This window comes from Triturus cristatus, chromosome 6, assembly GCF_964204655.1.
Source record: "Triturus cristatus chromosome 6, aTriCri1.1, whole genome shotgun sequence".
Classification (NCBI taxonomy): Eukaryota; Metazoa; Chordata; class Amphibia; order Caudata; family Salamandridae; genus Triturus; species Triturus cristatus.
Genome location: NC_140589.1, coordinates 960,674,413 through 960,702,076, shown reverse-complemented (window position 1 = coordinate 960,702,076; position 27,664 = coordinate 960,674,413). Strand labels below are relative to the sequence as shown.

Genomic DNA, 27,664 nt, shown 5'->3' with positions numbered 1-27,664 from the left:
AGCGGCTAGAGGTTCACACCTGGATGTCAGCCACAGCGATATATACTTCAGAAGGTAACCTCAGGGCCCCAGCCCTACTCGTTATTATTCTCTTATCAGCCCCATTTCCTTCCTGAGATGTGCCCAGGCCACTTTCCAGTGACCTCCCTCTGAATCAAAGAGCACCCTTTGAAGTATACTAGAGAGCCTGGGTCTTCTTCCTCCAGTGTATGTGTCCCTCACACGGCTCACAGGAATGCAGCAATCCTCAAATCCGTCAGATTGGATTCCTCTACTGCCAAATGTTCCTTCAGTTTGTCTCCCAAAATGGAACCCAGAGTACTCCATGTATTGCACCATTCACAGGCACACGTACACCCATGCACATGCATGCAACCACATGCACGCTGCACAGCACTACATACTAACTTCATGTAGGCCAAGAGTGATTTAAGCACACAGCTGCAGAACTTTACGAGTGAGTCTGTAGGCCTCTCTCCAGTGACACAGGTAGAAAGGCCTGTTCACTTCTACTGATCACTACACGGTATGCTGCCATCACCGCGGTAGTGTTACTTAAATACTGGTGAAGGCAGTAGTCTTTCACCATCATGAGGGTAGCACTCTGGGCGCCCTTACCAGTCCAACAAGATCTCAATCTGTGAGACATTCTTAACAACAAACCCATCAAATCCCTAGATGTTATTCTGGAATAAAAGATTCAACTTACATTCCCAAATCACACGCTACCAACAGCGCCTTCTCAGGGGAATATGGAGTTTCATTCCTGAACAAGACCTGAAAACTCTGGTCCATTCTTTGGTTCTCCCAGACTGGACTACTGCAATTCTATTCTTGCTGGCCTCCCCAAATCGCACCTATCCCCTCTAAAATCCATCCTCCATTCACGTTTCCTCTATGGGGCCAAAAGAAATGATCATATTACACCCATACTGATTACTCTACGCTGGCTTCCCATTGAAGCTAGGTCAATGTTCAAGACTGCCCGCATCACCCATAAAGCTATACACACTTTCTCCCCTTGCTACCTGCCCAACAAACTCATATCAGGCGGCCTCAGACCTTCACACAATGCTGAAAATGTATTGCTTGAACCTCCAACTTTCAAAAAGGAAGGACTTATGGCGCAATCCTTCTCAGGTAATGTGATTAGAATTTGGAATTCGATACCTCCAATATTTCGGACTACTGCCTCTTTCTAGACTTTCATAACAGATCTTAACCCCTTCAGTGCCCCGCCCTTTCCACGCCCTGTGCCGGGCGTTTCATTAGCGGGCGGGGTTCATGACGAGCTGGACTCGTCATGGGCACAGCGCAACCGCGGCCCATGACGAGTCCAGCTCGTCATGGGCACAGAAGGGGTTAATACTCTTCTCTTCCAAAGACAGTTCTATGAATAATTTGCTTCACTCCAAGTCATGACCCTGACTGCCACAAGACACTCACGAGTGCACAATGTTGTAAATATGTATTCTGTACTTGTATTTCCCTATGCGCGCCACCTTTTGCTATTTTATAATCTTGGATGTATCTGTAACTTGTAACTTTCACCATGAGTACCTATAAGTAGTTGCACCTACTTCCATGCTACTCTCATTCCTTATGCAATTTACTGTGCCCTATTGTAAAGCGCTCTGACACCTCTGGGTAAAGCTTGCGCTATATAAACATGCATAACTAAATAAATAAGACAGGCCTGTGTCATGCGCACTTGCGTGATCTGTGTTTGCCCATGGCAACAAAAATCAGCACTATGGATCCAAATTTCGTTGCAGCTGAGGCGCTCAGGGCAGGCGTGCACGTCCATGACTATGCAAGGGACTTTTCCATCCCAGCCTTGTCAGCACCATCCGTCCAAAGCACCCTGGGGTGGACGTCCTAGGAGCGGTCACCCCTTTCAGTCCCATTTGCATGCTTTGAAACGTCTTAGCAAACATCTTGGCTTTTTTGCCACCGATTTCCAAAGCCTTTGCTCATTTCACCAGTGGCATAACAAGGGACACATGGCTCCTATGTTAGTAAACAAAATGTCCCCCCCCCCCCCCCTACTCCTAAATCCTTTAGTTAGGTAGTAAAGACCACCTGGGCTCCAGTGCCGTGGCTCTATTGCTAACTAAGCCCCTGCATATCTTAAAGGTCTCCTACTGTATCCTTGTACTCGGTTTCCCATCGCCCTGCTGATACATTTATTAAATGTGTGTCCTATGAGAAAGCTCGTTATTAATAAATATGATTCCTAACTCCTTGACTGTCACTTTGCAGTCGGTTATGAAATATACTCCACTTTAGCAAGAAAAAAAGGGACACGTATTCACAGAATGCATCATTGTAATGAACATCAAATAACTTTATTTATTGACCAGCTTAAAGTGATTCTGGGTGTGGGTAGAAGTAGAACAGTGCTCAGTGAAGTGTGGAAATCACACAAAACAGTGGTGGAGGAGCAGATTTTTAAACATTTCTACTCCTGCCTTAAATGGTTCCAGATGTAAGGAACTGACTGCTGTCCCACTGCGTGCGTTGTGTGTTGAACTACAACTTTCGACTCGGTATACAGAATTGCGGAGCCGATATGGGGCACTCTCTACCTCTAGATTTCAGATTTTTCAATGTAAAAATCGTGAATGAGACTCCCACTTGCAAAGGGCAGCGTTTCGAAAAGCTTGATGTAATGTAAGTGAAAAGGGAGAGCTCCCCCGCCCCGTTCCCCGGACTCCGGGGCGGCGCCAGTTCTTTTACTAACATTTGCGACCGGAGCCAGGCTTCCTGTGCGCGTTTAGGATCCGACCGCCGCTGCCATCCTCCCTCCAGTACCGAGGGCAGCAGGGCCAGCAGCGAGGGGCATGAGTCCGCTGCCCGCTGCAGGCCCTTCCCCTCCCGCCCTCTGACCCCGCACAGGCACACAGGCATGTAGCGGCAGCAGACCCGAGCAGGAACTGCCTGTTGCGCCTACAGGAGGGAAGGGGGGAGGAGCCGTCACAACCACCCCCGACTTTCAAACCCAGCGCTAGGCGAGGGGAACCAGACCCGCACCTCCCACCCCCGGGAAATGGTGGTGCCGGAAGGGCTGCCCGACTCGGAGTCCCGCAGATCCACACCATGAGCCTGGGAGCCGCCGGGAAACTTTGTGCCGGAGATGGGTCAGACTTCTATCTCCACTCTGTCGCAGGAGCGCCCCGAAGGGAGCGGTGAGTGCAGGCCGATCTGGGCACTTGTTTATGTATTTGTGCTCCCCCAGACCTTAGTGTAGACTAGAGCCGGAGCCTGACTCTTAGAGAAGCCTGTTTGTATGCAAAGTGGGTTACAGTCGCCAATAGACTGGCAGGGGGACGATTTTGGATTGGTGATCTGCGAGGAGCACTATGTGTGAATTTTGGATTGAAGCCTGTGAGGGGGATTCGAGGTGCCTTTTATTACTTTTTTCCTGTCACTGGTGGGGTTGGTGTTTACAGGCTGTGACAGCAGGCATCGTCTGCCTCTGCTGAAAGTTTTGGGGGGTGGGAGTCTCTGGGTGTGCAACGCTACCCGGAAACCCCTTGCAAACTTCGATTTGGGACTGCACACGAAAAGTGTATCGTGGATTTTACTCAGTGAAACGTAAGCAGCGCCTTTCCGCTCTACGTGGCTTTTAGTGGCTCTTCCTTGGTGTTTTCACGTTTCTTGCTCATGGGATTTTTACATAATTGCATAAAGGGTCTTGGTTCGACCTTCTCACTTTTCTTTAATTGTATGTCGACCCACGCTTTTGTCGTTTTCAGAGACTGAAGGAAAGGTGCGTCGCGGGGTGTACAATTTTAGTATTTTGTTTTGCACCTTTAGAAAACATCCTATGCGTTTCCTGGCTTACCCTTCCTACCAATATGATTACAGGTTGCACAGTTTGTGTTAGACGTTGACTCTTCCACCCAGAGTTACATTCTGGAATATTGTGATGTAATGCAGCATAACTGTAAATCTGAGGCACGTACATATGTAATTTAGAAAATGGTCTTCTGCTGTGACCTACTAGAAGGGAGTGGCGTTGTCCCCTTAGAGAGCACAGATCTGTTTTGACAGCGTCACTGCACACTGCCGGTACTGGGCTGGGCTCCCTTGAGAGAAGAGGTGGGCGCTGCAAACCACTTAAGAGCTTTTGACAGATCACTGAAGTGCTTTCAAAGAAGAAAGTGCATTCAACACAAACGAAAGGATGTAAACAGTGGTCGCATGCGACTAATGAGCATCAATTATTTATTGGAGTGCTGGAAAGATGCTTTTTCTCCTGTTTAATCGTTTCACAAAGATATGATAGCCAGAGGACCCGGTTTCCAGTCTTGAGTTCTTATTTGTGAAACCAATGCATTCTGGTAGTTGCAGTATTAGTTCCCTTGAGCTAACCCAAATGTGCTTATAATAACAATTATGCCTTGATACAACATGCATCCATTATCCATTTTTAGTTGGGTAACGACCATTCAGACCAGAACACAAACATTGTTTATTTTTAATTACAAATTTACTACAAAATCACGACTAATCAATCTATAATCTGCCATTAAAATGTTACCCTAAATCCTCATGGTATTTTGCAATCTGACCTCACGTACAAAAGAGGTTCAGAGACTTCTAACTTCATTCTCCTGAGGACAAGCTGTAGCGGGACTGAAATTACTACAGAGCAGCATTTCGTCCGTCCCCTCAAATTTAGTCACATTGGTCAATGCTATAGATCACTTTAGCTATTCTAAAAGTTTTTCCAGTGATTATGTATTTCTCAGAGTTGTTTCTGCAATAAACAGATGGCAGTGCAATCAATTACACAGGTAAAGACAACTTAATATTTGTGAATTTGGGATTCCACTGTGATTGTATTCTTAAAGCTTGACTGCCAGGCTACATAGGCTAGCAAGCACCTCATTCTGCAGTACTATCTCTCACATTTACTGCTGTTAATTTCTTTTTGGTAATTCTTACTTTCAAAAATCTTCATAGGATCGTCATAAGTATCAGCAGGTTAATCTAACCAGACTTCATGTCCTCTTAATATGTAAAATAATTATGTGAAGATTCAATAATATCAGCAACTGGCATTAAGTTTGTATTCGTTTGTTGATTCACGCTACTTTAGGTTCTCTACACTAGTTATTCGCTTACCTAATTGTGAAGGGTCTCACCTAACAATAGGCGGGTTAATAACCAATTCAGAGCAAATCAACGGACATCATACCTTCATTTTTACAGTATATACAGAGGAGAAGTTCCAAGTCAGACTTTCAATGATGCAAACAAAATAGAGAAGGGCCTACACTGCTTTAAAAGTATGGTATTCCTTCTCACCAATAAACACAGAATGCTGTAGAAGATGGCAGCCTCTTTGTAAATGTCAAGGTACTTATAGAGCGCACTGTCACCAGACGGCCACCTTGCGGTGTCGCCTTTAGCGGTTTCCTGGCGCTGATACTCATACCGCTGTGGAACCCCTCCTGGCTTTCCCTGTGAAGTGTCCACTCCTGGGCACCCCCAGGGTGAAGCCAGGCATCCTTAGCGCTGTTGGGGCCGGTGTGGAGGCTAAGCAAGCTATTGCCCAGAGTTGCAGCGTGGGGCCCGTGATTAGAATAGGCACCGAGGCGAGAATAGACTGGTCCAAGGAAATTGAGCCCGAGCCCCGCCGAGGCGGGAATCGAACCCTGGTCCCTGGCCAGAACTCTGCTTCAGGGTCTGCCACTCTAACCATTTGCTGGACATTATTGGAAATCTGGTGTGGTGCATGGCCCCTTGAAATATATTTAATGTTTGTCAGAAATGACATCATAAGTACAGGAGCCTCTGTAGAGAGTCATCTTGAATTAGTAACTGCAAGTTAAAGCAAAATCTTGAAATCTGGGCCCATTGCTAGGTGGACCATTGCTGCAGCTCCTCAGTTATCTCAGAGCTAAGCCATTGGTCATAGTTTAATTGGCAGTTTTAAAAATGTTATATTCATTATTTAGTCTCAAGTTAAAATGTTTATTGTGGCTCTTTCCAACTATGAATTAAAAAATTAAATTAATTAGGTGCTGGCTAAGAGCAGCTGTCAATCAAAGGTGACACACTATAATTCACAGTGGCATGTCCTTTATTAGTGCAGACAATATCCTGCCTATAGTGTCAGTTAGTTCTGGTTAGGGGCCAATTGAGGTAAAAAGTATCCCTATCGACATAGCTTGCTCACACAATGAAGCAGGGCTGCACTCCCGTCCTACCTCCCGCCTCATGAGTCCTGCACCTTGAACATTAGATTGGAGGGTAGGAGATGCCTTTTATGTATACACTCCATTCTAACATGACCTTTGCTACTTTATGATCGTATGTACCAATTTAATTCTTATTTTTTCGCCTTTGCCCATTCTTCAGCATCTTTAATCCATCCCTCAATTGTTGGAGTATCTTGGCTCAGTCAGTGTAAATTTATTCTACTTGTTCTGTCTTTTAAATATGTTGTCTGACATCGCTTACCAATATGTCTGTATTCAGGTGACCCACGTCAAATGGAAGAATGTCACCCTCATCATATTATATTTTTGTTTGTGAAGGGATATATTTATTTGTTTCAGACAGATTCTAGAATTGCTGGATTGATTTCTACATGTGCAGTAGGGCTAAATCTTTGTGTTCCTCTGTGTGTTCCTATCCCAGTTTGCTTCTCACCAACATTAACATTTTTTTTAAGGCAGGTCCTTGCATAGTGTCTGATATTCTTGTAATTGATTGACCATTTGGACATTGTCAAATCTAGCATGTTGTGGGTGTGTTTGATGGCTGTGGAACCTGCGGATAAGTGTGCCACAGTCGATGAAAATCTTAGGTATTTTGCTGTGTTATAGATATTGTCCCTGTTCCACCTGAAACATCATTCTAAAAGCCTGCAGATGTCAACAAAGTGTTTATGGGTCTCCCATCATTGTGCATCCTTCTCACCACCTATCTTGACAAAGCCTTGTTTGTCTCTGACACCATTAGCAGTCTATTAGTGAAAGTCAAGTTAACCCTGTATATTCTAGGGAATTAAGACCCATTATAAGCTGAACAGGAACATCTTTGAACACATCCACTGCCAATGTTTGATGGGACATTGGAGCGCTACCTCTCAGATAATCTGTATGTTACAGGTGAAGCACCCATATGGAGCCGGGGAAGGAGTTGTCCTCGCAAATAAATGAGGCAATATGTCTCTGAAGATAAGAACGAAACAGCATTTCAAATAACAGTTAATAAATAGGGACTGACTGAAAAAGCATTGATATCAGTAAATTGGAATTATCATGAAGGTTTATTGAAATGCAATTCAGAAGGCAAAAATATAGTCAGTCTAAATAAGTTAGTCATAGGACTTGGAAATAAATTGCCATGTAGGCCCTCAGCATTTAAAATACAGACAGCATTGAGTAAAATCTGATAAACAGACTCAGTCCAAAGTGTGCAGTAAATTAATAGAGAAAGTGGTGACATTCCTAGTAGAGACTCAAAGAAGTCCGTCTCACTCCCAAAATTCTAGCCTTTTATGATACATTTTAGAATGTAGAGCAATGGAAATCGCAGTCAGCATAGGATGAGCAAATATAACAGTACATTCTCAAATCGCAGTATAGCATAATTTTTTTGGGGGGGGTGGAATATTTTAGCTTTTTCATGCCGTAACATACACAGCACACAAGGCCCACCCACCACAGTCCCTCCATTCTCGCTGTCAAGCCCGCCCCTCTTCCTCCGCCCCAAGATGATCCAGTTGGGGATTATGCTCTCTTGTGACGCCAGTGCATGGGTCGCTCGTCTTGACGTTCCAGCACCCGGTGCGTGAGGGAGTCATTGTGACGCTCCATCTGTCGTGGCATTACCTGCCTCCTCCTGCAGTCCACGATACACTCTCCATGGTCCCCACACCATGTAGATTTTTTTGGGGCAGCCATGACTTTCGTATACCACTCTCTCTGCCTCCATACACCTGTTCTTTCCCCCACGCCACATGACTGATTGGCACCTGTGCCTGGCCCCACATTCTGTCTAGATCCCTTTTGTGCCACAGCAAAACCCAGTGTACAAAACAGCAGTGTCTTTTGGGGGATGTCCACGTATTTGGGTATACACAGAATGATCAATTGGGGTGTTTTGGGCACGTCCACTCGGAGTTTCTGTGATTATTTCCTCCCATTAGGTCCTCACCTGTGGGCAGTTCAAATCGTGTGTAAGAACTAGCCGTCATTTGTCTTTCAACGAAAGCAGGTGGGGCTGTGAGCTCTTCCCACCTTATACCCCCAGGATCTATTGTAGGAGGTCCTATGGAGTATATTGAACTGAATAGGCCGCAAGCATGCTCAAATAGCAACCTCTCTGGGATGCATTAAGGATGCCTCCTAGTCTAAGTGCTCTAGGGATCCAATGTCAGCCTCCCACTTTACTCTGAGTTTCCCCAAGTCATCAGGTGTATTAAGTATGGTTTGGTACAGTTGGGATATAGCTTTGTGGGGCAGCACATCCCAGAGAAGCCACGCCGCTAGTGGGCTGTGTTCCATCCCCACTTCTCTCAACGCATGCAGTAATTGCGTGTATTTAAACTGTTGGGTGGGTGCCAGAGCATATTCCTGCTGTAGTGTCTCAAACAGCTTGATGCCCCCCCATCCAGCACATCCTCCATCTTGTCGCTACCGATCCATTCCCAACATTGAAATCCATGAACTTACTTGTCTCTGTCAGCAGAGTACCCTTGGATAGTGGGGCTGCCAGGGTGATTTTCCTTTTCCATCCCAGTGCCGCTGTGGTCTCATCCCAGGCCCTTAAGGTAACCTGAGTTGGTTCAGGCAGACATCTCCTCACCTATCTTCTGTAGGCCTAATGAAGGAATGCATGTTGTCTATTGCTGTTCTCTCGATCCTATAGAGCGGTTCGGCATAAGAGCTGTGTCCCCGCTCATTAATAACATTATAAGTGTGGCGCCCTGTGGTATGTTTGGATGACTGGCATTGCCAATCTCCCATTGTACACTGGCCTGTACAACTTCGGTAGAGCTATTCTTGGGGTACCCCATCCCAGAGAAATGTGCAGAGCGTGTTATCAAGTTGTTTGAAATATTTCATGGGCATCTGGAACGGGGTGTTCTGTGGTACATGGAGCAGCTTTGCCTATTCTCTTTAGGGGTAGTTTACAGTACAGCATGATTTAAACATCTTATATTTCCACAATCCTTCTAAATGAATACTAATAAGTACACCTCTGACCTAATGTCATCGGAGGCGTCAGAACAAATCTGGTTACATAAACAATGAAAGACTTATGAATGAATAGCCTACAGTGAGCAAGCAAGACAAGCCTTGAAAAGTATCTAAAGGCCTCCTTTGGAGTTCTTAAAGAACAGCTTGCCATCACAAAACAGTCCACATTTTGCTGTTTGCAGTGTTAATGAGTAATAAAAGCCCACATAATGAATAATGAAAGCAACCATACTAATACAAGATACAGTTGAGGTCTAGTGGAGGCCTAGTTTGGTTTATGCTAGAAAAACATAGTTCTGTACATCACAGCATTATTGTTTCAATTTGCAACAGGATTCATGTTAATTCTAATCTGAAATTAACTATAACAAGACCAGATTTGTTTTATTAAGTTTCAGTTGCAGGATACAGTAATAGGCAAATGTGGCTGTCTACACTCTGTTGCTTACAGGTAAAACACATAGGTGTCTCATTGCCATCAACAAGACATAACAGCCTCTCTGAATTCGTAGCAGGCGGACAGTGCATCGCGGACACACCTTGTAAGTCCTAACCTTGGATGGGGACATTGGATGATGACGTTACAGGCACCAGCATTAACCTCTTGAGTGCCCATGACGAGATGGTCTCGTCATGGGCCGCGGTTGCGCTGTGCCCATGACGAGACTATCTCGTCATGAACCCCGCCCGCTAATTCAACGCCCGGCACAGGGCGGGGAAAGGGCGGGGCACTCAAGGGGTTAAACCCATTAGCCTCCAAAACAGAACAAGAACCATAACCAAACCAATATTCCCTCCTACACCAAGGGCACAAAACCAAGAACACACCAAGGAGACTGAACTTCAAGTGAATCCACCCTTCCTCCGGGTGTACGATCCCATACTCAAAAAGGTTCAAATCACTGTCCTCCTAGTTCCCCTCATGCTACTTAAAATACCTCCTACTGTTGCTGGCCAGGAGATGGCTATGACTGCCGTCAGAGACAAGCTGACTGTTTGTTGAGAGCCTTAGTCCAGTCCTCTGCATCTCGGATCTCTCCTTGGTTAACTAACCAATCGAGGTCTCAAAACATCTTCTCGCACTGCAGCCTTATCATCTGGGGATGGCATGTCATTCATTCTAGGGGCGCTCATCTAATTCATGTCTTTGTCCCCATCTCTGTGGTTGGCCAGGGTCCCACATGCGGTCATCGTTCATTCCCATGAGTTGTTTGGCTTCTTGGAGAAACCTTATGATGGTCCTCTTCCCTTACCAGGGAAAGATTTAAGCAAACGGGTGACACCATTTGCCTGCGCAGAAAATCTCTGATGGATTTAAAAGCTCTTTTTTGTTCCAACATGGTGGGCATGAGGTCTTGGAACAGTGGCAATTTGGTATCACGGAACGGCTGGTTACCCTTCTATTGTGCCTAAGACATCATTTCTTCTTTTACATAATAGAATTAAACTCTCGTGAGAATGTCGGGAAGGGCCTTTCAATCTGGCCCTCCACGCCCACTCAGTGAATACAGTACAGGTGTATGGAAGCGCCTCAGGTGTGTCTCTGACATGGTATAGCTTGGCCTTGTGGCTTTTGCAACACAAGCCTCAATCATCAGATAATGTAATTACAAGATTCTGGTTATAATTGTAGCATGACAGTAGGCCTTAGCACAAAAGCTACTGCTGTTATATAGGGTATAAACAGCAGGGGCATTTTTGGGCATATGTTTTAAAATTGATGTCTACATGTTTATACACAGGAGGGTTTGGCTGCAGCTCCCAGCTTCTTGCCAAACCTTTCTCCCATCCTGCCATGTGTCCAGACTCTGCAGCTCATGATCTTTGGCCATATGCTTTGTAGCTAGGCCTGGCCTATGGTCATGCACTACACCCAACTGCTCATATGTCCAGGCATTTTTGGTCTGCTTACACGTGTCATGTGTTGAATCTGTATGAAATTAACGAAAGTGTTTACATTGCAGCATGTCAAGTTTCATGCATTTCTTTCAGAGGCACAGGTTAGCCGGGTGGTGGGGGCAGGGAGGCAAATATATACAGATTTTTAGGCAGAACTATAGTGACCAAGGGTAAGCCCACATATGGGTCCCTTGCTCACTGTGCCACTGGATCCAACATATACCTCGGGACGAGGCAGAACCAGGCTGAAACTGGTTTGAGGTGGCTTATCTTCACTCCTGGCAGTTCAGGATAGACTGTTCCCATGAGGACTAGGGTCAGTACTGATTTGCATATGCGGCCCTTTGTCTAGAATGGCACAGAGACCGAAAAACGATGCGTTGGAATGCTACCTGGAGCTATGGTGATTGATTAGCATTCCTCCCCTCACCTTTTGTGTGGATTATTCTTTTTCCATTGCAACGGGAAAATCCTCCTAAACCTTTTTTTTTTTTTCTGGTTTGCAATATGAGAAACTCTCAGTAAACCCATTATCAAATAATAGGTAATACACTCATATCGTTCTCTGCACTTCTGCGTCTCTCACCAGTTTCCTCCCTCTAAAATTATCCCACTCTCTGTTTTCTTACTTCTTCTCACTATACTCAGACATCTGGGAAGCGTAACCCTTGAATTGCTGACCGCACTGCATAGAGTGTACACGTCCATGTAGAGAAATATAGTTGGTGAAGTTTATTCGTATGATGTTTGTCATTTTGGTGAAGTCTTTGAGGCTTCCCGAGAGAGTAAAGTGTTGAAAGACAAATCCTTTTGCCAACCTGTTTTTAAGGCCCTAACTGGCTTATAATACTGGTGGACTTTTCATACACGTACTTAACTCTACTGTGTACAGGCCCTACTGCACTACATCAGTATGAGGAAACCAGGGGAAATGACTAGATCACAATTTAGGAAAAGTGTTTCAGTGGAAAATTTTATTTGGGTCCATTAAACGTTTTTTTTTGTTCAGAGTTTTATGAAGAAGGGGAAGAAACTCCAACATATTTTATGGTGTTTAACATAAATTACTTAAAGTTTGAAGACTCACAAGCAGTGCTTTATTTGTAAAATAATTAGTGCCGGGCCCAAAGTTAATTCCTGAAGCCTGCTGCCGAATTTTAGGGTTGCTGGATGCCATTGCTCAACCCTCTTTAATCCAGGTCTTCCTATTTCATCTACAGCAGTACAGACCCCCCCCCCTTATTTCACTCGTAAGTTCATTTTCTTCCATGCTTTCTCCCCTTGTAACTATTTTTCTCTCTTTATTTCCTTTCTGCCCCTTTCTCTCTTTTTGGATCAAAGTCTGTTGATGAAAAATAAATCCCAGTGTCCACCAGCTCAAATGTAGCACTGCTCACAAGTTTCTTCAAATTGTCTAATGGCCTGTTTGAATCTGTTCTTCATTTTCCAGAGTGTTTAGATTGGGACTCTGTAACAATCTCCATTGGTTGGTTTGCCTTCGGGTTCACTCTCAATTGGAAAAACTGAAAGATGTTATGCATGGAAGTATTTAATGGCGCAACACGCTAGGGACAACCACAGGCACAGATTTCAGTGGATGGCTCTTGGTTATGCCTACTGAAGCTTGAATAAATGAAACTCATATAGATGTTTGGGTACACAAGAAGGCCAAAAAATGAAGGTTCTCTATGACTGACAGGGAGAAAAGTAACATTGACACGTCTGACACGTAGCTCATGAATATACTGGGAGTAAAAGGGTTCATTACATTTTAAATTGTATGAGATTTATATATGCTCATTAAAATTGGTTCCTAAATGTGGTTTTAGATACAGTTTTTTCTAACTATTCTTATAAAAGAATGTTAAACCTGTGAACAAATGTGGCTTGGTTTTAAACTCCATTAAGTTTGGTGGATGGGAGCTAAGAATTCTTTCAAATGTATTACTATGTGTTGTTGTTTGTTGAGTTGAACGCTGTTGTAAGCACAATGATATCCAACTATATGAAACATGCAGTTTTCTGTCTTGTGTTACATTGAATTTCGTGTGATAATTCTTGTTGGGAATGCTGATGTGGAACTGTGTTATACAGTTTATATGTACTGTGCTGGGTTCACCTGTGGTGTCCGGTCTAATGTTTCTGTTCGATGCCAGATGGTTTGGTGGAAGCTTTGTAGGCAGAATTAGTTCATTGCACAGCCTTGCTTACTTGGTTACTACTTGCGCCAAGTCTTGAGTGGAATCAGTGAGTATGGTAGAAGCTACATTAGGAGGGAGGTAATGTTGGTAATGTCAACATTGGTTAGTATGTTTCAAAGTAGTAATTTTTCGTTTGATGCAATATACTACAGTAGAAAAGTTACTGTTTTAGGAACCATGTTCTGATTTATTATCTTTAAGGCAAGTTCAGCCGCCTTTATTGGAATGCCGAACATTCATGTGGTAAATTCTCCTGTTTTATTTGTGTTTTAATTGAATCCACTCCAAGTGATTAAGGTCTCTGCAATTGATATGGTTTCATGCCCATGCCGTACGGTGTTGACAAATCAGGTGCAGGGGCTGGCATGGAGGACTTTGAGGGCGTGGTGCCCAAAGTATTTTATATTGTTTGTGTTTGTACCCTTGTCTTAAATGTCTTCTACAGGTGAATATCGGCCCGGCCAGGCTCACTGGGCATTGTGCATGGAGTAGTGTCCAAGAGTGAGACATCTTTACTGACAGAGACTGCGAATAAGCAAGTTCTCCTCAAGGAAATTAATTAGTAGGTACAAGGTTGCCTGGAGTAAGACATACTCTTAGAAAATGGTTTGTAGACCTTGGTTGGGTATTCAGGTGTAACAACCCTAAGTCTGGAAGAAGACGCACTCGCAGAAAAAGCTTTCTGTCTCTGTCAGCTGAGCTGTCATGTTACTTTACGGCAGCTTCACGACAAAAGGTGTGTTTTCATATTTCTCCCTGCGAGACCGCATTCTTAGTTTAGCTTATCTTTTTGTAAGAACGTTTTTCACAATAATTATACACCGCCCTTCAAAGGAAAACATCATTATATGGGGAAGGAACAGAACGCTGGCATGTGCCCAAGGAGCCAATTGTATCCACCCGAATGTTAACCTAGAAGTGCTGTTCTGCATCTTATATTGTACCCAAATAAGACCATGGTGGGTGGAATATCAACCACAGTAAAATAACTCTGTCCGCAGTGGGTGGGGCAAAACGAATTGATTGCAAACGCGCACTATTTTTAGTGTCGTCATCACAGATAAACAAGGTTGTCTGGCTGCAGAAGCACAAGCGGGCCCTTGCTTGTCGCCCATTGTCCTTATTTGCATCTGACGCTAGACGAGCCTTAAAGAGCCAGCACACTGAATAAAGGGAGCAGGGAGTGACCTCAGACTTACAATCTGCTATAAAGCCATTGTATGCAGAAGCTGTATTGTTTTGCCTCCTTCCAACCACTGTTTTGCATCTTTGGTCTGTGGTGTTTAGGAATGGAGAGGGTGCTTTTTATGCCTGGTGTTTGCTAAGCCAATACACAAGTAGCCCGCCAATCCCACTTGCTTTAGACCAATAATTAATACATGATACGGAAGGGTAGAATGAGCAGAGCAAAAACTTTTAGTATCTTTGAATTACAAATGTGTCCTTGTACATCAACAAACTACTAAATAATATCTTAATAGTTTTTGCTTTATACCAGTCCTATTAACAGTCTGCAAAACTCATAATTTCAAGAACATCTTTTTTTAAGAAGTAAAGAATTGATACAAAATGCCTACAATCTCAAAGATAATGCAGATGAAGGTTTTGATACACTGTCTCTTCTCTTCAGGTATTTCTCCGTGGTTGAGGTGCCTTTTATCTTGCAGTCTGTCTGGTAATATGGGCACAAAAACAAACGTGACTAGTCCTTTGAGGATTTTTCTGTACATTTTGAGGATTAGATTATTTGTGGGTCAGAATGATATTAATGTTTGAGCGTGTGTGTGTGATTCCGCCTGAACATGTATGAATAGCTGGCTTTTAAAGTTGGTTTTTGGTCTGCGGGCGCTCCCATGATACATGTACGCTTTTGTTCATTCTATCATTTTGTATTATGCTTTAGTATTTCTCTAAAACAAATTGGGCTGGTGGGTTATGTGTGTATGGGTTTGGTTTCTATGCACTGCATGCCACATCAGTAATTTCAGGGGCTTCTTGTAATTTGTATTACTGACGTTAGCCAAGATCTTTTGATTGTACTAAAATGTTACATATAATAAATAAGCTTACTTACAGGGGATTTCCGCAAGCTGTCTTTATCCGTTTGTCTGTTTATTATGTCATTCACGTTTTTCTTCCTTCCACAGCGGCATACGTATTTGGGGCAACGGTTCAGCCATTGGCTAACGTCACTCTTAGTGATGGCAGTCTGCCTTCTCACGATTAGCATGTCCACACACAAAGTAGTTCTGTTAGGTGCCAGAGATCACTATGACGAGCTGTGCTTTTTAAGAACAAAAATATATGTTTTACTTTTAGCCAATGCTTGCTTTTTCTCCAATTGATGAGGGCAGAGCAGCATCCCCAGCAATAACGTTTTGCAAAAACCTTGACAAAGCAAAAGCCGCATTGACAAAGCTAAAAGTCTGGTGGCCAATGCCAGACCTGCTGGCTTTGCCTGTGCTTGTTATTAATGTGGCTCCTAGCTGGTAAGGCAAACTGCATTCATACTACAGGACTAACCTAGCTCTGTGTTGTGTTCTCCTCTCTGTCTTCATACTGTTGGGTGCATATGTTAATCAGAATATGGGCCCGCTTTTATTTTATGAACCATCGAAGGTGTAAACTGTGAGGTACCTCTAGTTCAAGGGGTTGGAGTTGGTCTTCTTTGTAAACTGCCAGTTAGTGCTGTGCAAGCCCTGGGGTTGTCTGCCCCAATGTCTTATTATGCCCTGTTGCTGTCAACAATTTATGCTGTCGCCAATAACTTTTTTATCGAGGGTGCTGCACTGCGCGTCTGATCTGCCCCGAAATCAAAAATGGAGGCCCGAGCATCTTTCATGGCGCTGGACTTTTCCTAAAGGTGCATTTGGTTAATAAATCATAATCGGTATTGTCCAATCCCTTCTAATCTTTGACTACGTGCCCCAGGCCAACTCTCCCCTCCCCCTTTCTCCCCCCACCCCATTGCCATTCCCCAACAGTCACTACCATTATCAGCACCAGTTAAACAAAATTATAACATGCCACCTTCCTGCATGGAACCCTTTATCTTGAAAATTAAATCCAAATGGTCGGGTAACACGCAGCAGTGTGCGACCATTTGGATTTAATCCTTTATCTTGAAAACCCAGGGAGTCGACATAGCTTCTGATTGTCTAGTGAATTTAAAAAGAAGGCTCCTTTCCTTCCTGTCTGATCCGGGAACCTGACCATGGCGTCAGTGGGGCGCTATTCTTCCTAGCACTTACTCATTAGCTCCACTTCTCACACCCTAGTCCTTGCTCTTTCCAGGAGACCACCTTTTCCCTTTCTGATTTACTGTGGTCCATCTGCCCGAGTATCTTGTAGCAAGAAGCTTTACAATTCTTTCGGTCCCTCCATTAATGTTTCATTTTCACTCATTTTTTCCCTTTCCCTCCTCTCTCTTTTCTTTTCTTTTCTTTTCTTCCCCATTTCTATCCCACCCCCTATTTTCCTCCATCCTTTCACCATTGTTCTTTATTCCTTCTCCTTCGCCACCTTCCTTCCCTTCTTATATCCCAAGTTTCAAACCTATGTGTATTCCCCTTTCCCGTTCTTTCTATCTTGATTCATTCCTTTCTTCTTTTTTTTTCTTTTTTATTCCCCTCTTCCCTTCTCGTTTTATCTCCCTTCTCTAGTGCCACTTGCCAGTGCCTTTCTTCTGTAACATCTATATTTTTAAATGTCTGGGGAAAATAAGAGAGGAGGAAAATTGTTTACATGTGAAATGTCAAAAACCGAGTGCAAAACATAGGAAGATAGAAAGGCCGAGGTGACGAGAGCTTGGTTAAAAACATCACGAAGGGATTTTCCTGTCGCTGCCATCGATTAGAGGCGTCTGCAGAGATGGAGACCTGGTCTCCCCCTCTCTGTTAAATGTCATGAACGCGCTGTGCCTGTGTAGGATGTGGGGGCGACACAGCCATCTGGCCCTCTCTGAACAGTGTACTTGTGACACATTTCATTTGAATCGGAAAAAATAATTCTGCGTTTGAAGACTTCCAATTTTTAAAGCTGTTGGTAAAGTGCAGACTAATAACAGATAGTTACAGATTCTTAATTTGAGATTACAACACATTTTATGCGCCCTCAACGTTGGTTAATTCATTGAGTAGTCATCCCTTTTTTGGGGGCGCTTTCTAAGAACATTAGTTTGATAAAGGTAGTCCTTGTCAAGGGCTCTGAATGTCCACTGGTGGTGCGGGCACTTATTGTTGCACACCACAGACCGTTAGTTTGTGAGAAGGACACTTGCTATGAAAAGAGAGTGTTAATTTGGTGTAGGTGCAATTAGTGTTACACTTTCTGAACATTAGTTTATAGTGAGGGTAGTCGTTTCACGTTCGGAATCTTTGCAGTAGCGGCACAAATTTTTACATTTTAGAATCTCGATTGTGGTCAGCGTACCCATTCTTATACGCTCAGAATGTTAGTGTGTAATTTTACAGCTGCGCAGACCCTCAATATTTGCTCATAGTGTTACTGTTTGTGAGGCGTGCTCATTGGTGGTACATGCATAGGGTGTCTCTTGTTCGTCGTTCGTTTGTGGTGGATAGTTATCTTAATGTGACTTGGCCAGAACTTTGATGTGTTGTAAGGGCACTCGGTGTCAGTGGTTTTTGTTTCCTTCGTTCCATTTTAGATGGTTTCTAGCTTGGTCACACTTCATCCTGCCAAATTAAGGACTTAGCAGACATAGGTTGCATCGCTTAAGGCATTACTAAGTCATGCTGCATTTACTTCCCTCAACCATAAACTGTGGCATCTCAGATTCTATCTAGTACATATTGTTTGTTTAAGGCAGGAATACGCAGTCGTTGAGCACAGAACACGCATACAGCTCCTAAGAAAGCTGTCTCGGACTCGTCAACAAACCAAGGATCTGTAGTTACTCCTCCTGAGAAGCCCTTGCACAGAAGGAAAGCAGGAGTGCATCCCACAGGCTGAGATGTCACATTTATTTATTAATAACTTTTAGAAAGTGCTGCTTGTCCTCCTTTGGTTACTTCTGGGTGCTTGACAAATGGGTGAATGGGCACGCAGAATAACAAAGTGAGGAGGGAAGGAGACCATGTTGAATGTTCTTCACCACCCCTGTTCATTGTTGAGCTCAATTGAAGACAACTTGGAGTAGATAGTTCACTTTTCAAAAGCTTTCTGTTTTTGTTCGGCTCACCAGTTCATACTGAGGGTATTCCAGAGTCTAGGCCCTTGTGTGCCTAGTGTTCTTACTCTGTGTTTCTTCCTCAATGATCATTTATTGAGCAAGTGGGTGGGCGTTGAACGTAGGCCTACACTTTGTGCATGGTGTGCTGAGGTTTTAGATATATGTAAAAAAAACAATGGTTCTGTCGGTTTTCCGTAGGCTGTCATCCCTCTTCCCCCCCACCCTTGTCCTGATGAAGACCCGCATTGACCACTTAATAGTGCATAGATTGGGTTGAAACGTCGACGATACTTCTTGGTTCAGACCAAGGCTTTGCTTGAAAAAGATTAATTTGTATAAAGCAGCAGAGTCATTGTTTTCTCCGCAATATTCTGGCCTTCCTTTCCTTGGTACTTATTTTAATCACCTTGTACATAAAACCCACCAAACGTTATCACTGAGTACAATATGTCACTTGATCACGTATCACCTTAAACTTCACCTTGTGTTGAAAGCTCTTTTACAAATGTATAAGTATATATAAATGATGCAATTTATATAAAATAACATAATACCCATCAACCTGTGTTGCTTTTATGTGTTTGTTGTGTGTTCCATATGTCAAAAACAGCTTATATATGAACATTTGAGGATTGTAGAAAATAACTTAAAAATTGATTGCTTGTATAAGAAATAGTTTTTTACACCGACAGAACCATTGTTTTTGTTTACATATCCATAACCAGGTTCTGAGGGACACCGGGTCGCCCCATTGATTTTTTTTAATTTAAGCGCGTTTTAGATATAGGCTTTTGTCCCAGTATGCTTTGTGTATGATTCACAAGACCTTAGATTACATTTTATCCTGGAATCGGCAAGCGGCGTATCTAAGATGTTGATGGAAATGCCCCAAAGGAGTTGACCCTTGAGGAACGCAGCAGGGCACAAGATGAGTGGAGAATTTAAGTGTTTAGTCCTGACTTTTTGGCTAATAGAGGAAAGAACGGACGCATTACATTGGACGTCAGGATGTGCCAGTCTACTGTTTAAGCATCTCCAGTGGTACTGTGTGATCATATTGTTGTTGGGGCACAGACAAGTCGTGGCCTACTCTGTACTCATCTAAGGTTTTCTTTAAGCTCTGGGGAGGCAAAAGGGTCAAACGTCTCCATTGAAAGAGCATGCAAGGGCAAATATTGTCAATCAGAATGCTTGCATGTGAAAATTGTGTTTTATTCTAACAATTGATGTAGGTATAAAACATTGAACATAAGTAATATACCCGGAGAACATGCAGCCACACCAGCAAGGGGGTAGTATTAATTGGATTGGGGATCCCTTTGTCCGAAATTATAGCTTTCACCTCTTCCCTACACTGGTTTGCTACGTAGACTAGTAATTGAGTACTTGGTATTAAACATGGTAGACATATTGCAGTAGGATATGGACCCTATGATGAAGCATGCTTCATATTGTAGGTGAGGGTACTAAATTTTATGATCAATTCTTTTCGAACCGCAGGCCATTGAAAGAAGCACTTAATTGGCCTGGATCTGTATCGGGACTACTGTAGGAACCAGAATACCTTTGTTGTTATGACAATACAATCAGGAGATCTCATATCATTGGTATGTGACTTTGAAGGACTCACAGGTCCTCTCAGTGGCCATTGCTGGGCCAGGCGGAGCAGTGTCTGCCTAAAACAAGAATGCGGAATATTTTTCTTTTGTTTGAGTGAACAGCACTCACTCTTAAACTGTATATTTTCCAGTATTAATGCGGTTGTAAAGCATCAAGACCACAAAATCAGCCCTTCAGAATGTATCTGTGGGCCTCAGTCATTCTTACAGAGACATTTACTTGCAATGATCTCTGGACTTGCAATGTATTTGGCACTCAGTGTCATTGTGCTTTAGCAATCCTTCTCAACAAATATTTGCATCTCCGTAGTCTGGCTCATTCTTAGACTGTGCATCTCCGCTTCCTGAAGGGCTGGGGCTTCATTTCTGTGAGGATAAGAGAGGGAAAATTGAAAAAGAGAGGGTGTTTTGGGTGTGCATGGATGCCTGCAGGAATGTGCTTTACAATACATGCTTGTGTGTTGTATAGTGTCCCTTTGTCCTGTTTGTCTCGGTGTTCATTCAATGAAAAAGCCAAACGTCTTGCTATTGTCTATGCTTGTTTGTCACATATAAAGGTGCAACAATATACTCTGAAGGTTGGCTAGGCAGCAGATACAGTCCAGGCACTCACGCAGGTCTGCCATTCTCATCCCAGTCTATATGTTCCTCTGTACTCTGACTTAAATGTGTACATGTTTACATGAGTCATATGGTTTTAACATTTTGTTATGATTTTTAGTAATCAAACAATAAAATTGTGAATGTAGAAATGGAGGGAATATTGATGTTCCTGTTGACATCATAGATACTTTAGAAATACTTCAAGAACTACACCTCTTACCAGGTGATGAGCCTTAAAAATTATAATTTGTGTTGGCACATTTGGGGCCACAGATCTCTTGTAAATTTGCCCATGTTTACAAGATTTCATGTTTTGAGTGTTTCGTATCCGTGACATACATTTTGAACCCTCGGTTGGCTACTCTGCCCTCTGGAAACTTGTCTGTTCTCTTATTTTGGATAGTTCTCACTTGTTCGCTGTGAGCAATGATCAGCAAAAAGAGTTAACTGCAAATGAGACTGTTTTTGGGCTGTGAGTACCGTGGGGGTTGAGGTGAATGAGTACAGTTTTGTGAAATGATGATCCCTGTACTTCTGCTTTTGGCGATTTAGTTTTATTCCATGGAAAGGTGCCAATGATTTATTCACACTGAAAAGTGATTCAGTCTTTAATTTGTACAGGTGTTCAGATACAAAAAATATGTCATTCTAGGTCTTGCCTAAGACTGTGTATGTGTTGTCAACTGCAAGACAAATTGCTTAGAGGCTGCCCATTGCTTACCATTGGTTTGGCTTCATTGTCACTTATTTGCTTGCTTCTTATTGGTCAGCTGCAGTAGGTTTCCTTTCGCTTTGTGTGTTTGTCCCTCTCACAGAGCATGGCTTGCAGTACTTTTGTCCTTCCACCGCTCATCTTTTTAGACAGTATTTTTTTGTGTTTAAGTACTGTACCAGAGGGCATGTTTATGAACTGGATCCCTTGTGTACCTCTCCCTGCTCCGTCCGCCGACCCTCTATTGTCAGTCATGTTGCCCCACCCCCCCGTTGAACTATTGGCTGTGTTGGCCACTTCATAGAGCTCTATTTTAAAAAAACTTTCTGTAATGCTGCACAGCAGCCGGACCGCTGTACAATATTACTAAAAACATTGACCAAGCCAATACCTTGCATACGCTAGAACTGTTGCATTTGCCAATATTTGTTTGCCTTGTATGTCACTTTGGTTTGACGGTGGAAGTGGAGCAAACTGCCTGCCAGATCAGTGCACATTTTCTCCTAGATGTATTATTGCTAATGCAGTGCTTGATAATTGTCGCTTCAGCCATGTTGACGCAGTCAGTGTGTATAGTGTATCACTGGACACGTGTTTCTGGGCAACTGTTCTTCCTCAGTGGAGAGTAACACGTCTTTTGGGGAGGGGGAGGGGTGGCTGGTAAACGCTCAGGGTTCACCCAACTTTTGGCATGCTTATGAGAATCTCACAAATGCTTTTATCCTGGTTTTGACTTATTCAAAGTGTGTTGGTAAATAGTTAGGTAAACAAAAATGTGTGAAAGAAATCATGAGGTGGTAAAAATATTGGAGACAAAATTGGGGTGGGCGAAATTATGATCAAGGTAATGTGGATCAATGGGAAATTTGCAACATTTATTTCACTAATATTGTGCTTAAACATTGTACAGCTGTACAAGAGCTTCCATTCTTTATATTTCGAAAGCCACACAAGACGCTACCAGGGACTTTTCGAGAAGAAATTGTCTGTTGACCATGATTTCCTCATTTCCACAAGACCCTTCCAGCTTGAACTAGAGTCCCGCAAGAAAATTATGCGAAATGTCACACAAGTACAATCTCGCGAAATTTTATACGCCGGGAATTTTGCAAGATTTTGCTGCATAACGAATATTTTGCCTGGGCATTGACTACAGCACAAATGAAAGATTAAAAGTAATATGAGATATGTCATGCGTTTTCTGAAGCATTACTGTTGCTGCATGTAACGATGCTGGAAAAGCCACTCCTGGGTACAAAGTTTAAACTTCTTCTATGAAGTGTCACGAAGAAATGCAGAGTTTGCTAACTTTGTTGTGCAAGAGAGGACTTGCACAAAAGTGTGTGTGTTTTTTTTTTAGTACAGTCTGGGTCAGGTCACAGACCCCAGTCTCCTAAAAACGATGATCAAATGTCCTTGGGGCCCAAGAACATCCCTTCTGGTTCTTACTCATTCACTTTCAGGCTATTCAGACACTGTCACCCAAAGGATGGCCTCTACCTGACCAGTTCAATTTGGCAAATTAATTCGTCCAGTCCAATAACACCAGGAGGGACTGGGTGTCCCGAACATATGAATGAAACTCCAGTCACTCAGCATGAATCCGATGAGATCTGGGCTAAGATAAATATTACCTAGTACGGGGGAGAGCGAAGACCCTTGTGACATTCTCTTGCTGTGAAAAAAAAGGCTCCAAACGCTTACCTTGTTGTTTCTTGGTGGTAACCCTCTAGAAACAGAGCAAGCCACGTTAATGTCGTATCTGAAGCTGCCAACACCATCCGAAGCCGTTCCAATGGAAGTGAATGGCTGACTGTTCAGAAGGCAAAACCAACATAACCAGAGTAAAATGTCTTCTTGGTCTGCAGACGTCTCCTTGGTCTGCAGTAGCCAATAGCTTTTCCCAGACTTTCGCTAACGTCATCTGCATCCCATGCCTTTGGTGAAAGCCGGAGTGTTGGATCCAGACATTTGTGTTCCTCAAGATGAGCTTGTAACTAAACACTGATTGTTTTTTCATTATGGTTTTCATATATTATTATTTCAGTTTGATATTATTTTGGAATACATATAATAGGTCCCAGCACAGTTGAGGAGCACATATTCACCCCTATGAGTGTCTCTTGGCACTATTGGCAGTTGAATGATTTAATTGATATCCTATTCATTTCATTGACCCTAGAAAGATTAAAGGCTGATGGACCCGCCGAGATTTGAACCTGTGACTGTGGGGGCAGACACATCTCCTTGCAGTGGAAGCATTACTCCACTTAGTCACCAGATCTGGCAATGCATTTGATATATTTAATTTAAAGTTTAAAATGTGCAACATCAAGGTACAAGCGTGCTTAAAGGAAATATTGGTGCCTCGCATTCAAAGAGAATCACACAAAATATAACCATAGATACGTAGGAGATCCATAATTGGCGTTGCTGATGAGCTCAAGCTCCTAACCTGGATATTGATTGGAGTGAGACTCCTATAGGGTTCCATCACACTGAAGCACTAAGATGAGAGTGCAGCAGAGCATTCATTGAAACCTAAATGGACAAGGCGTCCTTGCTGTTGCTAATAGATTCATACGTGGAACTTCCAGAGATTTGCACTGAAGGTAGGCAACCTAAGTCAAAGGCAACCTCCACTTTTCAAATACATTTCTGTCCCTTGGATCGCCTTAGGTCTCAGGAAAGCAAAAAAAAGCTGTGAATTCGTGTTGAGCTTCCACTGCTCCCTGCCGTATTATCTCTTCGGCTTCGCCAGTAACTTGCATGTTGCCTGATGCCACCATGATGTGTGGAGCCCTCAGGCTTACAGCTCTCATGATATTTAAGAGAATACCTCGTACTATCAAACACCACCGCACCCCAAAGAGTTTGTAATTTTGTAGTTTGCAAAGTTATTGTGAAATCTATAGTTGATGAAATGTCCTACAATGTTTGCAAAAGCCACTCAAAATAAAATAAAGAAGGGGATTACTTTTATTGCCTCTGTGCTGCTGATGGGCAAATGAAAGATGTGTCAACGTGAGGCAAGTGAGGTGTTTACTTCCTCAGTTACCTGCATGTAGTGACCTGGCTCCCGGTACAACTGTGTAGCCTGCCTCGTCCTCTAACAGGGGAAGTAACTGCCAGAGACCATTATCAACAAGTATGTTCTCATCCCGGTGTCCATAGGCAGCACCTCTCGGGACCCCCTTCATTTGCTCGCGGTCAGCTGTGCCCCCTTCCTCTGACATTAGCTGGTCACTTGTGCTCCCTCCATCCTCTGTCCTGTGACTCTCCTGGTACCTCTTCTCCGTAGTTAGGCCCCCTGGTCCCCTCCCTTTCCAGTGTCATCTCTTGTACCCCTGTCTCCTATGCCCCCCTCTGTCCCTCCCTCCATTTCAACTCTGGACCCCTTCCCCTGTGTCTCCTGTACCACTTTCCTCCCCCAGTTACCACCCTCATATCTCCCCTGGTACCTGCAGGCCTCAGTCAGAACTGAAGAGTGGAAATGTGTGGAGCTTCCACATTTAAATCTGCTCTCTCTGACACCAGACATCCCCTGTAGCATGGTGCGGGGCTGCTGGAAACTCCGCCAGATCAGAGTACTGAATATAAGAAGTGGTAGCTAGGTTTTAGATTCAGAAGCATCTGTGTCTTTTTATGGGACTGCAAAGAAAAGTTTGACTTTTTCCAACTACGTTCAATTAAAAGGCAACCAGTTTAAAAATGAGATTGAAGGGGAGGAGCCTAGCGCGCAACCAAGATGGCCGCGTAGGTGCGAGGCTCCCGAGGACCTCCGCGACCTCCTACGTTTATCCTGTCTTCATCCTGCATCGGTTGAGGGGACTGTGTCGGTGAGCCTGAGCCGAGGTGGTACCCGTTTCCCGTTTTCGAATCGGACCTCGGGTGCCGGAGTGAGCACCGATTGAAGTTTGCGGCCTGCTTCGCTCCTGACCCCGGACTCGCGTTTGGGGGTGACCCGGTGGCAAAGTGAACAACAACGGCGGGCTGGGCCTGGCGAGTCGCGTACCCCGCACTTTCACTTTCACTTTCGCGCCCCCTTGCCGTCTTTGCAGGTGGGATCGCGGCGCTCTTTGTGTTGGGGTGGCCTCGCTGGGTGACCCAGCCTGCCTGCCTGCTGTGGCCCGCTCCGCCGTCCTGGGGTGAACCCCCGGAGCCCGTGGCCTTGATTGCTGGCCTTTTACTGCGTGGCTGGTGAGGGTGTGAGACCCGCGACGATGGCCACGAAACAAGACGGCGATCGGTTGAAGGCCAAGTCGACCCGGCGTGGCGCCGCACATCAGGCCAACATCATGGACCGCTACACCCTCCCGAAAGGATCTCCCGGTGGACCGCACAAGTCCTCTGAGTGCCCCCCGGATGCCCCGGATTTGCCCACAGAGCTGACTCTGCAAGACGTCATGGGCGCCATTGCTGAGATGAAGGCCTCGGTGGGCCAGCGGTTTGACACCTTAGCCCATAAAATCGACGCGGTCCTAGTTGATGTCAACCTGGTGAGGGCTGATCTCTCCAAGACCAACGACCGGGTCGATTCTTTGGCCCACACCGCGTCGGGCCTCACGACTGAGGTGGCGGCCCTCCAAACGGAGGTGCACCGACTTCGTAAGGCGAGTGCGCTCATGGATCGGCGCCTGGAGGACTCCGAGAGTCGGGCCCGGAGGAATAACATCCGCATCATCGGAGTACCCGAGGGGCGGGAGGAGGCGGCGGCGGAACTCTTTGTGGAGGACCTGATCACTACCCATCTCCAGCCTCGGGGACTGAGTAAATTCTTTGCCGTGGAGAGGGCCCACAGAGTTCCCGGGGGAAGGCCGAAGGTCGGAGCCCCTCCACAGCCTCTCATTGCCCGGATTTTTAACTTTAGGGACAGGGACGCGATCTTGCAAGCCTCCAGACTGCAAGGGCCGATTAAGCTGGAAAATATGGAGGTGAACTTTTATCCTGATTTTACCCAAGCGGTCCAGAAGCAGAGACTGAGTTTCCTGGGCGTCAAGCGCCGGCTCCGGGACATGAACTTAAAATACGCCATGCTCTTCCCGGCCAAGCTGCGGGTAGAGGTGGATGGTCGCATGCACTTTTTTGATCGTCCCGAAGCGGCCGGGGACTGGCTGGACACTCTGTCTGGGGGTAGTGATCGAGATGGTGGGGGGGGGGCGGCGGGAAGAGACGGCCCACTGGATCGGGACTGAGGGGTTGATATTGGGCCTCACTCTGGACGACTATGATGCCACTTTCGACCAAGCTTCTGTCTTTGTTCTTTCCCCTCCCTTGGAGGTTGTGTGGGGTCTAGAAGGGGTACTCTTTCCTCCTCTAGGGGGTCTAGCTAGTTTCATTATATAGGGGCGACAGGCACACTGCAAGTTGGGGGGGCTGTCTGGGCTCATGCAGGGGTGCAGGGAGGGGGGAGTTTTGTTGGGGCGGGTGGGTTGGGGTGGGGCGCTGTTCGTTTACACCACAAGGCAAAACTATCGTTGTGTTATTTCTAAAGTGCTCTCTGGGGTACGAGTGATGGCTTCTGTTTATGATGGGGGGTAGGGGACTGAGTCTGTTGTCCTGGAATGTTAATGGATTGGGGGACAGGATAAAACGAGGTGTGGTCCTGCAGTTCTTGAAGCGAATTTCGCCCGATATAGTTTTTCTGCAGGAGACACACCTCATTGGCAACTCCTTTTGTGCTATGAATCGACGGGGCTATCGCCTTGTGGCCCATTCGGGCTTCACGTCTGGTTCAAGGGGTGTGGGCATTATGGTTAAGAACTCGCTCCCGTTGGAGATTGATGAGGTGCTCCATGACGACAGGGGACGTTACACGGTTTTGGTGGGTAGAATGGAGGGCAGAGTGGTCGTTTTCGTGTCTGTCTATGTCCCGCCGGGGCTGCAGATGACCACCTTTGCGGATCTGGGGCGCCTCCTCCTTGGCCTTCCGGAGGGGATTCTAGTGGTGGGGGGGGATTTTAATGCTGTGGTTTCCAGAACTGTGGATCGTCACCCCCCTAGGGATCTCCCCCGTGCCCAGGCGTGGTTGTCTGGCCTTTTGGATACCTTGGGGCTGGTGGATTGTTGGCGTCTGAAACATCCCACGCAGCTACAGTACACCTTCCATTCAGGGGCTCGTGGTAGTCTCTCACGGCTAGATTATGTCCTGGTTCCGGCGGCGCATGTGGGGAGGATAGGGGAGGTGCGCCATTTGGCATGGGGTATTTCGGACC

The 27,664-nt window shown here is 44.8% G+C and overlaps 1 protein-coding gene across 4 annotated transcripts in view; it reads left to right on the top strand.

Annotated features, from left to right (window-relative positions):
* Positions 1-2,726: 2,726 nt before the first annotated feature.
* The window catches only part of PHACTR2 (phosphatase and actin regulator 2), a 458,184-nt gene continuing 433,246 nt past the window's right edge, over positions 2,727-27,664 (top strand). For 2 of the 4 annotated variants that reach the window (XM_085611661.1, XM_085611662.1), the window contains exon 1: positions 2,728-3,188. In XM_085611661.1, coding sequence (XP_085467787.1) covers positions 3,137-3,188 — 52 coding nt within the window. In that variant the 5' untranslated portion in view covers positions 2,728-3,136. Of the gene's footprint in view, positions 3,189-27,664 lie in introns of all 4 variants that reach the window. The other 2 variants (XM_085611660.1, XM_085611663.1) reach the window with 2 other exon arrangements.